Here is a 12,792-nt window from a genome sequence, read left to right as displayed (position 1 = left end):
CTTCTATTTAGATGCTGGCGAGATAGCATGGGAGGTAAGGCATTTGCCTTCCAGCAGGGACAGTGGTTCGAATTCCGGCATCCCATCCCATCCCATATCCCCATGCCTGCCAAGGGCGATTTCTGAGTGTAGAGTCAGGAGTAATCCTGAGCGCTGCCAGGTGTGACCCAAAAACCAAAAAAAGAAAAATCCTTCTATTTAAAATTGAGTTTATTTACTTGCTTAACACTACCTCCATCTTTAGATGGCACTAAGCTAAATAGATGAGGATTTTATGCAAAACCACAAGAAATTCTTGCTTATTGGAATGAATAAAAAGATGCCTGCCAGTGGAGATTAGAATTTTTACCAAACTTCAGTCAATGATAATCACTAAATTAGATGTCCTCAAAGTCTGTATTTACCTGACACTGAGTATTTGCACTATCACTTCAGCTTCCACAGCCATAATATATTTATGTATTTTTGTTAGTGGGGCCCTAAAATAGTGTATAGAGGGGAATTCTTTATCTCTATTGTTAAAATTTGATTTAGAGACTTTAGGAATAAACCTAAGAAAGACATGAGAGATAAGAAAAGTATACTTCCTAGTGGCTGTCATATAGAAAATGTAACTCATATCTGTGTAAAGATGATTGATAGACTCCAGAGAGCAGAAAAGAGACCAAAGAATGAGAACTATATACTACAAATATTGGCCCTTCCTAAAGAAGTACCTTTTAGCAGCCTCTCTGTTGAATGTTTACAGGGTTTGAAACCCAAGAACTTGTGTCTTGTTGAGTAAATAATTCTACACTGATGTCTGGGATCTCTGAAAAAATATAAATCAAGCTTTATATAATTTTCTGTTTCCTTTCAGAACCAGGTATGGACTTAGATCAGTCCAGGTTAGGGAAATTTATGAAATAATTCTGTGGTACTAACACAGCTATATCTTGTTGTAGTGAAAACAATTTTTAGTAAGATTTTTTGAGCCACACCTGTCTATGCTCATGGATTAACTCTGGCTCTGTACTCAGAAATAACTCCTGTGAGACTTAGGGGACCATATAGGATGCTAAAGCTCAAACCCAAGTCTTCAGCATGCAAGGCAAGTGGCCCTACTTGGCTATTTCTATCTCTCCAGCCCCAAGAATAGTTCTTGTAGATGATATTGTTGTAGATGTTTCATGGAGTCTGACAAATCTAGGCCTAAAATCAATACTTAGACATTGGAAAAATGATTCATTCTTTGAACTACTCAATCTTCAGTTATAAAATGTGTATAAACCCAGTGTCCTGGGGCCCGGAGAGATAGCACAGCGGTGTTTGCCTTGCAAGCAGCCCATCCAGGACCTAAGGTGGTTGGTTCGAATCTCGGTGTCCCATATGGTCCCTTTTGCCTGCCAGGAGCTATTTCTGAGCAGACAGCCAGGAATAACCCCTGAGCACCACCGTGTGTGGCCCAAAAACCAAACCAAAACAAAACAAAACAAAAATCCAGTGTCCTGTATGAGGCCAATGTATACAAATACAACAATAATGCATGGGTCAAAGAAAACATCTAACAACTTCTCTACCCTCTAAGCCTTCTAAGGTCTTATGCCTTGACCTCATCCTACTTCTCAACTAAGGAAATAATTTGCAGTGCAAGCAAGTAGTGGGTTGTTTTTTTTTTTTTTTTTTCATATTCATGTGGGAACTGACTCTCCTCTTGCCTCAGCTTCTTGAATGAAAAAGCTTTCTGAGCGTTAAAGTTAGAATTCCTCATTTTTATATTATGAATCAGATGTTTTCTTTTAGAGAAGGCAGTAAATGTTCACAGGATTTTAAGTGTAATCCTATACTTTAAATTTTGCTATATTTAGAGTGTCTTATGAAATGTCAATAAAAATAACATTTACAAAAAGAACAGCAAATTTCTTGTTTTTGCTTCTGTTTGAACAAACTTGAAGAAAATGCCAAAATACCATGCAAATATTAATATACCATATTTTAAAATTTTTAAATGTATCCCCTGTCAACACATTTTAGAATCCCTGTCAATAATTCAGTGTGCATTATTTTAATAGAAACTGTTTTGCATTTTATTATGTGAGGAATATTTCCCAGTGATTCTTAACTCTTCATAATTATTCTCTTTGCAGGAAATTTTGACTGGGTAGGAAATGATTTTACCAAGAATGCTGGCACGGGCCTTGTTATCAACCAGGTAGATGTGAGAAATGACACAAGCATCATTAAGCAACTTAAAGACGTGTTTGAGAGGGATTGGTACTCACCCTATGCCAGCAACTTACAGCCAACCAAACAACCAAATTGCTCAAGCTTGTTCAAATTCAAACCACACTCAGACAAATCTACAAGTAGAAAAGAGCTTACAAGAGTTTATCATGGGTGAACAAGCTAACAGGGCAGACTCTAATTTATATTAATAAAAAAGGACTCAAGAAAAATATGTTTAATACGTCTTTTTTAGGAATAAAGCACACTTACAAAATATTCTCTGAATGACATATAATATCTAACAATATATTAGTAGTAAATACATTAAATTGAAGACTTTCTGTTAGTAACAGAGAATGTCATGTAAGCTAGGAAGTTGATTTTTATGTTTGCATACGAATTTTAAGATTTGATGCCTCATCCTTTCTAGTTTTATGAACTTGTTTTCTGACCCACATGGGTCAGCTCTTAGAAAGCTTAGCATGAGATAAGCTCTTTACCACTAATCTAAAAAATTGACTTTGAGAGCAAATTGAGTATTTTGCCTTAAATGAGAGATTTATGAAATCAAGTATTTATTCCTATAAACCATTTTCAAGATGTACTTGGTTAAGCATGCACAACTTTATCTTTCTCCAAAACTCTTGAAAAATACCAGGTTTTTTCCTCTTTGTCCATTTTCTTCTACTTCTAAAGCTTTTATTTTTTAACATTTACTTTTTGTTTTCAAAAAATGTCCTTATGATACAGTATCCCAATGTTTGCTTCAACATTATTTTCAAGTCTTTTGATAACGTAGAAATTCCTCAGAACAAATACAAAATTTAAAAATATGGTTTTCAATTTTTTCCTTTTAATTTGATTTCATTCCCCCCTTTCAAACTTATATCTCAAAACTATAGTCAGCAATATGTATTCTTTCCTTCAAGCTCAGAAATATGATGCAACCTAGTAATATCAACAGGTTATTAATTCTGCATTGCATTAGTTAGGATAAAGTAGCTTTCAGGTTTATATTTAGTTTGTAATATTATAAAGAAAAGTTCTTGAATTATGCCAGTGAGTATAAATTTCTTTAGTGTCATTATGCTGTTAAAAGTATGCCAGGAAAGATTATAGAGCTATTTATCTTCTGCCACTTAATATACCAAATGCTTTTCAGAGAAATGCAATTTAATACTGTGCTTATAACATATTTTTAAGAATCAAAATAATATACTTATTGTTATATAATGTATTGTGTGTTGTTTTATATCTATATCTATACAATATATAATTCTATATTAATGGAGACTGTCGTTCAACATGATATAAAGGCATAAAAGCTCTGAGCAGACAGCCATCAGGATACCCAGTCTGAAGGTTACTTTTGAATTCCTAGTCCCAGAGTTCTATACTCCTTGGTTTGATTTCAATTGGTAATGCAGGAACAGTAATACTCACCTACCTCACAAAGATATTGTTATGGTAGGAAATATTTGTAACTTGTTTTGATATCAAAGAAGATATCTAAACACTAAATATTCCGCTGCAAAATCTTTTTGTACTAATCTTTTATGGTATCATGGCATAATAAACAAGAAATCTTCCCTAAAAGCCTAGAAGGGGTAAATCACAGTTTTAGTTGCAAACTAGATGAAATGAACACAATAACATAAAAACACTGCCAGAGATTTGGATTTTAGTGATTCACTAGAATTGTTTCTTCAGTTACTTTGGCAAGAGTAACAACAGCACTATATATTATGTGATGGGTTGTTGTTTTAAATGCAGCATATACATATGTTTTCAGAGAAAGTAAAAGAAATTAATTTGATTTCTAGAGGCTTGACTTCTAACATACCATAAGTAATGATACTATACAGATTCAATGCAATCCCTATCCAAATTCACACAATATTCTTCAAGGACTTAGAACAAACAATTATAAAGTTTATATAAATACAAGCTAGAGCTATAAGTAGATATAGATATCCAGATATCCAAAACCATAATGAAGAACAAGAAACTGTGAGGCATATTATTACATAACTTGAAGCTATACTACAAAGCTATAGTGATCAAAACAGCATGATATTGGAACAAAGATAGACTTTCAGACTAATGCGTCAGAAGAGAATATCTAATGACAGAACCCAAGTATAGGGTCAACTGATTTTTGAAAGGAGCTGAAAATATAAAATGGAATAAGGACAACCTCTTCAACAAATGGTGTTGGGACAATTGGATAACCACGTTTAAGAAGCTTAATTCATATTTCACATTTATACAAAAAAACTCAAAGTGAATCAAAAACCTTGAAATCATATATGAATCTATAAAGCACACTAAGAAAATCATTAGCAAAACACTCCCAAACCTAAGCCTCACTGGAGTGGTGATGCAAGCATTAGGGTGTTTGCCTTGCATGCACTAACCTAGGACAGACTGCAATTTGATCTCCAGGAGCCCTATATGGTCCCCAAGCAAGAAGCAATTTCTGGGCACATAGCCAGGTGTAATCCCTGAGCATCACTGGGTGTGGCCTCCAACCAAACAAACAAAAAACAATAACAAAAAACAAAACCCTAAGCCTCAAAGGAGTCTGCAATGATATAGAATGCCAATCGCAAATGCTACAGAATGACATCTGAACAAATGGGATAACATCAACTAAAATATTTGTTTCACACCAAAAAAGTTTATTTTTTATATTATGAGTTCACTTGGTATGGAGTGGCAATTATTGTTCATTAACAATAATACTTTCTTGCTAATTTTTGTTGAATATGAAACTATGATAATTAGATAAATTTATTCCCCCAGAATAGCATGTTTGTAACTGACTATTATATTTTTGAAATGCTGGGGATGAAACCTAGAGTCTCACATATGGAAGGAAAATTCCCTACCACTAAGCAACATCCAAGCTCATGACTGATGTCTTTCTTTTTTTTTTTTTTTTTTTAATAGAAACCCCTTTCCAAACTTATGGGATGTGAATGGGAGATTATTTTGTGGATTTTTGTTTTGTTTTGTTTTGGTTTTTTTGTTTTACAACTGACAATGCTTAAGAATTATTCCTAGTTCTGTGCTCAGGATAACTCCAATTATGCACAGGGGAATGTATGTGGTGCCTAGAACTGAGTCACAAATAAGACAAGTGTAATCTTGTAATATATCCCCAGCCCCTTTAACTGAGAGTTTATTAATAAAGCTCTTCATTAACAATATCTAGCCATAGAGTTAGGGTGAGGGCTGAACAATAATGTAGTGTATAGCATTTGCTTTGCATACAGTCAATCTGGGTTCTATTCAATGTATCCTACATGGTCCCTCAAGCCCTACCAAGAGTAAGCCCTAATCACCTCTGGGTGAGGCCCCAAAGCAAAAATAAATCAAAATATATCCAGTTTTAAGACATTTAATATTTAACACACACTCTATCCTTATTTTGATAAAGTTATTTTGCCAGACATCTTTGTAAAATTGATTTTGGTCATGGTATTTGTGTGTACTGGGGCACTTCCAGTAGTGCTCAGGAGCACTTGTGGTTCATGCGGAACCATAATGTGACAGGGATCAAACTCAGAACATTCATCCAAAGCATGTGCTCTAGCCCTAGATTCATATCCCTGACCTGGTGATTAATTTTTTTAATAAATAGAAGCAGAAATTAGGTATACACACAACCATGCCAAGATTGCTTTTAGGTAATGAACAACCTGTAATGGGTATAATAATAGAGGATTGATCTTTTGCCATCTATAAAATCATGTCATAAAGTTTTCATTACAGCTATTGAGAAATTACATTCTTGGAATAATGGGCCCACTTCACTATCACTATGTTTTGCACGTGCTAGAAGAGAATTGTATCTTTTATCATTACGTTTCCCTCCAAGACTATTAAAATAATTGCACTAGAAAGTGTGTCTCAGGATTTTCTGCCATGCACCAAAGCAAAGTCCCAAAAGGACTATTTCTCAGGGTGCAGCAACCAGATCATTAATCCATGAGTCAATGTTGACCTTATGAGAAAGCCAAAAATAAAATAGTATCATTAAAGGATCTGCACTTCCAAGAGAATCTTTAATTTTGTAAAACTTTATTTTTCAATTGAATACCTTGTGAAGCATTTCCTTTAGAAATTGTCTTTTAGGGGCCAGAGAGGTGGTGCTAGAGGTAAGGTGTCTGTCTTGCAAGCGTTAGCCAAGGAAGGACCGTGGTTCGATCCCCAGCATCCCATATGGTCCCCCAAGCCAGGGGCAATTTCTGAGCGCTTAGCCAGGAGTAACCCCTGAGCATCAAATGGGTGTGGCCCAAAAAAAACAAAACAAAAAAAATTGTCTTTTAGACAATTGTTCTGTGAAAATAGACTACAACGTCCCTTCCCTTCATAATGTCCTAAGGTAATTTTTTAAATAATTTTTATTGTGATCAACGTTAATTATGAATCTTTCTAATATTTAAGGTACATAGTGACATTGAATCAGGGCATTCGCATCACGAAGTTCTCAAAAAAAAAAGAAAGAAAGAAAGAAAGAAAGAAAGAAAGAAAGAAAGAAAGAAAGAAAGAAAGAAAGAAAGAAAGAAAGAAAGAAAGAAAGAAAGAAAGAAAGAAAGAAAGAAAGAAAGAAAGAAAGAAAGAAAGAAAGAAAGAAAGAAAGAAAGAAAGAAAGAAAACAGAACAGAAACACTTTGAACATATCTGATGCCACAAATTAAAGAGTAGGGTATTTAGTAACTTACGTTTTTCTCTCCATAAACATTCCAGAAACTAATATATAAAGGTAAGCAAGGGAAGGAGAGCAAACACAATTTGAGACATTAGCCTTGTGCCTTATTTATTTTTAACAGTGATTCACAATATGAGAACATTTCTACTTACTGTGAAGTGTAATATATCCTCATGAACCTTCCTATTGGCACTTGTATATGGGCACTAACAGTTTTTAGCATTGTGTTTTTCTCCAAGCCACACAATTTTTTTTTGATCTTTCCCTAATCAACGTATCAATACCCACTGCTAAAAATACTGTTGACCTTTATGGCACTGCCACTCTAGTATATCAAATAATTGAATCATTAATCAAACCACTAAGGAAGAAATAGAACATTATGAATCATATTCAAGCTCTGTAAACACTTTACTTTGGGTACCTGAAAAAGATAAACAAAGAAGTGATGTACAGTGACCATGTCCCCTGAAAGGACAAATACAAAAAGGACTTTATGTATAGCTATATTTTATTAGCCTCTCAAGTTCTGGGAACATAAAATAAAAATATGTGTCTTTAAAAAGTAAGAAACTATCCAGTAAAAGAAAATCACTGTGGAAAACCTTTGTATCCATGTAACTTTCCCTCCATTTTTATAGAATCTGTACTGTCTTACTTGTGGATGAATTCTTAGTAAAATGGGTCTGATCACATTTTTGGTTGATCTTACCCTTTGGAAAATGTTTTGTTGTTGCAGTAACTTATATGTTAAAAGTGCCTCACTGACCGAAACTGAGACTAATGGAAGCTCATTTCACACAAACCGGTGATTATTCTTGAAGAACTTTGATATACTCTGGTATTTTTTAGAAGTTTTTATTGAACCAAGTTGGAGGAAGGGGTATTAAAAGACAAGATTTCTCAATTAAGATAAGCCCGGGATCTATTGGTCTTAGAAATTCTTTCTGAAAATTTCCCCCAATAGTACATACATATGTGAGTTTCTCTCTCCAACTTCAATCCATTATTTTCAAAATGCAATGACTACAGAAAGCTGCCTTTACTCACAGTAGAATAGCATCTTATGTAATGAGATGCATCACTGTTGGTTATTTCAATTTAATTCCTTAGTGGATGAATGTTAAAAGTTTTGACTTACTGTGCTTTTATTTCAGTTAACTGGAAAAAATTGTTAATCTTTTTGAAAGAGAAATGTAAGAAACTGTAGTAAACTGATTAATTCACATTTAATATTTCACTATCTGCTAATTTAGCAAAATCTTTCCTTTTTCTGTTATTTGTTGGCAACCAAATATCTGTTTATAATCTTTACATTTTGAATTAAACTGGTGGATATTTTTCAGCAAATAGGTATCTTTCAGAAATTTCTTGTCAAATTTTTTTATTTTTTGTCCATTAGAATTTTTATTCTCAGCCGGGGTCCTCAAACTTTTTAGACAGGGGGCCAGTTCACTGTCCTTCAGACTGTTAGAGGGCCAGATTATAGTAAAAACAAAAATTATGAACAAATTTCTATGCACACTGCATATATCTTATTTAGAAGTGAAGAAACAAAATGAAAATAAATACAATATGTGGCCCGCGGGCCGTAGTTTGAGGACCATTGCTTTAGAAAGATCATGAAAATAAATTTGAGCTTTAATGAGCTATTATGCATTTCATTTTTCCATGTATGACTAACAATAAGCTAAAAAACTACCATGCTGTTACAAAGAATATCTCAATTTTTAATGTTTCTTTATGTAAATAAGATAAAGTTATATCTGAACATATCTATACTATTAACCCAATGATCTCTAAATTAATAAATTTTATAAAAGGCTGAATTGAGTGATATCATTAAGATTCTCAAGATTCATATAAAACTCAATTTTTTAGAAATAAATATTATATAGCTTTTTTTTCATTATATGAGATTGAGCACTTATTTTTTTAGCTTGAGCTCATAAATAAACCAGTCCCACATAAAGATCCAGCATGCATTATTAATAAAGAAAAGGTAAATGCAACTATAATTACATTAGCCTTATTACATTACCTATCCACTGTGTAGCCCAGTGGACTATAAAGTCCTGCATTTTGTATACTTGACAAACATTTTAAACAATATTTCTGTATCTACAAAATAAATGTTTGTCTTGTTAAGTGTTGGTTTTAAGTAAATAAATTCTCTTTTTCAGAAGAATTGGTGTGATACCACAGTCAGCATACTCAGGGGCTTCCAGGGCTACTCCCTGTGGTGCTCAGATGAGAAGGGCACCCAATTCAAGGACTCACACATGGAAGGCATGTGATCTATCACTTGGAGCCACATTGTTTCTCCAAAAATTTTTATTAAATAAATTAAGTGTAGAGATCAGGTTCTACATTCGGACCCTGTAACAGAAAGGGTATCTATTATGCATAAAATTTAGCTGCCTCATCTTTACCTACCAGACTCTCTTTATTCCATACTTAAGTCTGAGCAAATGCATCTTGTGACTGCTCAGAAAGTCCACATTTAATCTGTTTTAAAATTTCCTGAAAGTTTCACAGAAACAAACCACCTCCTCTAAATAAACACGTTCCCGTCCCATTTGACCACTCAGAAGTTGAAACTATTAAAACCAACAAATTGAATGACTTAGCATATACCTTTCAAAAGATCCACAAAGAATACAATGATTTGATTTACTAGAGATAATTTAAATGAGGTAAAGTTTTTAACTCTGAAGGAATTTGTGTGGTATGTGCATAAAATGGGTAGTCTTTTTATAAAAACAAGAAATCTGAAATGTACACTTTTTAAAGGTCATTGGAAAGTTTAAAAAGTCAACTTTCCAAGTCTATATTAGTCAATAAGTTGATTTTATGAGCATCTTCTGAATCTTAGCTTCATGTTTTTTTTTTTTTTTAAATTGGACTCAGTCTAGTAGTAAGACCATAAATTACTTTCTTACTTTTGTATGAGAAAAAGTAGGGAATGGAAAGTAACTTCTAAATTACCAGGATTTATAATTATTTTATATGAGGGAAAAAGTCAGTAAAAGAAAATTCCCATTCCCCTTAGTGGAATAGATTGTGAAAAGCTGTTAATGCTCTCATGTATCTCATTTATTTCATGCTATCTCCAAGGAGTGGAAAATTTCAGGAAACTTCTGGGTAATTCTAAGATTTTTACAAAATATCAACAGAATACCTGGTTTCTAATTTAGATGTTACCACATAATTATAAAAAAAAGATCTGGGAAGTATAACCATAATTTTCAGCATTAAAATATTTGTTTTTATCTGTAGATATTTTAATTAAGTTCATTCTATTCCATTTCTTTTTTATTCGTGGTCTCATTTTATATGTGCTACATACACACAATGGGTTAAAATATTTAAATTATATATGACTTTCCAATTTTGAAGGAACTATTATAAGTCATGTGTACTCTAGGAAAAGAGATAATATACTAGTGGTGTTTTTGTTGGAGGGTTCCTGGCTCACCAATTCAGAAACCTTCTTTAGGAAGTCTATATAAGAAATGTAGAAAGTAAATGAGTAATAATTAAAGTGGCAAAAACAGATTCAGTAAAGAACTAAGTCATTAAATTGTCCCATAAGTGGTTGATAATGGCAACTACTTTCAGCAGTTAGCAAATAGCTAGAATTCTTGCTGATTAGCTGTTTCTGCTCTTAGGTTACTAAAGTCCTAGTTCATGAACAAGGTTGGACTTTGTATTATTTGATTTCTTTCCTATATTTCATTTGTATTAACACAAATAAACTCATATTATTGATATGCTCTAATTGTGTGTCTGTTCCTTGTAATGCTAAGGGCATAATTAGCACACTTGCTAAATGTAAAGGTATCCTCATTTCTAAGGAGCTTTTAAATGTCTGAACCAAAAAACAAAAACAAAAACAAAACACCTGAGAGATACTACCGTGGTAGGGCACTTAACTTTGCATACAGCTGACCCAAGTTCGATCCCTAGCTTCACATATGGTTCCCTGGAGCACCACCAGGTATGATCCATGAGGATGAAACAAACCAAGAGCAAGCCTTGTATTTAGGGGTTACAGGATGTGACCTACCTGAAATCAAAAACAAAAACAAAATAAACCCATAAAATATATGTTTTGATTCTATTTAGACTCATGTTAGGTATATCTGTGGTAAATAACTAAGATCCATTTTACAAATGTTAAGTATCAAATCAATGTGAATACTACTCTTTGGCATTTTGGTTTCTGTAATATAGTCAGTGTTTTACTATCTACCATTCCCCAGGCATACCTTCTGTTTGACCTTGTCCTTCTGGTTTACTTCACTTAATATCAGATCCTCCTGTTCCATTTATATTGCAGCAAATTGAATTATCCTTGAGGCTAATTTCATGATTCCTTGTAATTAGTACTCTAATAGCTTAGTACTCCAGTGTGTGTGTGTGTGTGTGTGTGTGTGTGTGTGTGTGTGTGTGTGTATGCCAGCTTCATTACTATCCACTCTTCTTTTATTAGGTACCTTGTGCTCTTATGCTTTCATAATCTGGATATTAGACTTTACAATCATATAGGTGTGTACAGTGTATAAAAGAAAAAGAGAGAGAGAGAGAACAATGTCTGCCACAGAGGCAGGTAGGGGAGGGTGGCAGGAGGAAAACAAGGGACATTGGTGGTGAGAAAAGTGCACTGGTAAAGGGTGTTGGCAATTGTATTAATGAAACTCAATCATGAACAATTTTGTAACTCTGTATCTCAGTGATTTAATGAAGAATTTATTTACAAAATAAAAAGAAATAATATATGTGTTATATGTACTTTTAAATTATTTTTTGCGTTTTTGAGTAGATATCAAAAAATTGGATTTCCACTGATTATTTTTAGCTTTTTTTTTTTTTTTTTTTTTTTTAGTTAGACCCATTTATTTTATGCTTAGTTTATTCCGTGCCATAGGTTTTTGCTTCTTCAGTTTCTTCTATGAGATCTTTTTCTTCTGTGCAACTTCCTCTTCAGGTTTAGGAACTATCTGCTTTTTCTCAGTCAGAATCATCTCAATGTGGCAGGGAGAACTCATGTATGGGTTAATATGCCCATGAGCACTGTAAGTTCTGCGGCGCATCTTCGGTGCTTTGTTCATCTGAATATGCTCAATGACCAGGGAATCAACATCTAAACCCTTAAGTTCAGCATTGCTTTCTGCATTTTTAAGCATGTGCAGTAAAAATTCAACACTTTTTTTGGGCCAACGACCCTGTGTCCAACACCACTGTTTGGCCTGGGCACACCTGCCAACACCACCATTTTAACGCCGGAAGGGCACACACTGCTTTTGCAGGGTGACATCCTTCAGCTACTTAGTGGCTTTTTGGATATGTATGCCTTTGATGGCCTGAACCGTTTCCTGAGTGTTCTTGAAATGAACGCGAAGGTTCGAGCCTCTGGACTTGCATGATTTGGTCGGGTTTTCGGGGTCCAGCGAATAGCGCACCATCTCGGTAGGATCACCTACAGCCACTGGCGGAAGAGGAAGAGCCCTATTTTTAGCCTTTTAAAAAATTTCTATAATGTTTTGAATAAGGGCTGAATATCCTCACCAGCAGTATATGATTTACTTTTTCACCACTTCTTTGCCAGCACAGGTTGTTCCTATGCTTTCTGACATATGTCATTTGCAATAGTGTGAGGTTTTGTTTCTCTGATAACAATTGAAGATAAATGTTTTTATATGCCTACTGGTTATCCTATAAATCTCTAAGTGTGTTCATCTCATTTCTTTGTTTTTTTTTTATTTGTTTGTTTGTTTTGGTTTTGTGGGGGAAGGTTGGCCACACCCGGTGACGCTCAGGGGTTACTCCTGGCTATGCACTCAGAAATCACTCCTAGCTTGGGGGAC

General features: G+C 34.1%; 1 protein-coding gene and 1 pseudogene across 1 annotated transcript in view; one reads left to right on the top strand and one right to left on the bottom strand.

Moving 5' to 3' along the window:
- The window catches only part of PLD5 (phospholipase D family member 5), a 273,586-nt gene extending 271,084 nt beyond the window's left edge, over positions 1-2,502 (top strand). The window contains exon 10 of the mRNA XM_049776491.1: positions 2,127-2,502. Coding sequence (XP_049632448.1) covers positions 2,127-2,380 — 254 coding nt within the window. The 3' untranslated portion in view covers positions 2,381-2,502. The remainder of the gene's footprint in view (positions 1-2,126) is intronic.
- A 9,362-nt stretch (positions 2,503-11,864) lies between these two features.
- Positions 11,865-12,390, bottom strand: LOC126013491 (60S ribosomal protein L17-like; annotated as a pseudogene).
- Positions 12,391-12,792: the final 402 nt, after the last annotated feature.

The sequence above is a fragment of the Suncus etruscus genome, chromosome 7 (genome assembly GCF_024139225.1).
Source record: "Suncus etruscus isolate mSunEtr1 chromosome 7, mSunEtr1.pri.cur, whole genome shotgun sequence".
NCBI classification, from domain to species: domain Eukaryota; kingdom Metazoa; phylum Chordata; class Mammalia; order Eulipotyphla; family Soricidae; genus Suncus; species Suncus etruscus.
Note: the sequence above shows the minus strand (reverse complement) of the source record. Positions and strands in the feature narration are given on the sequence as shown.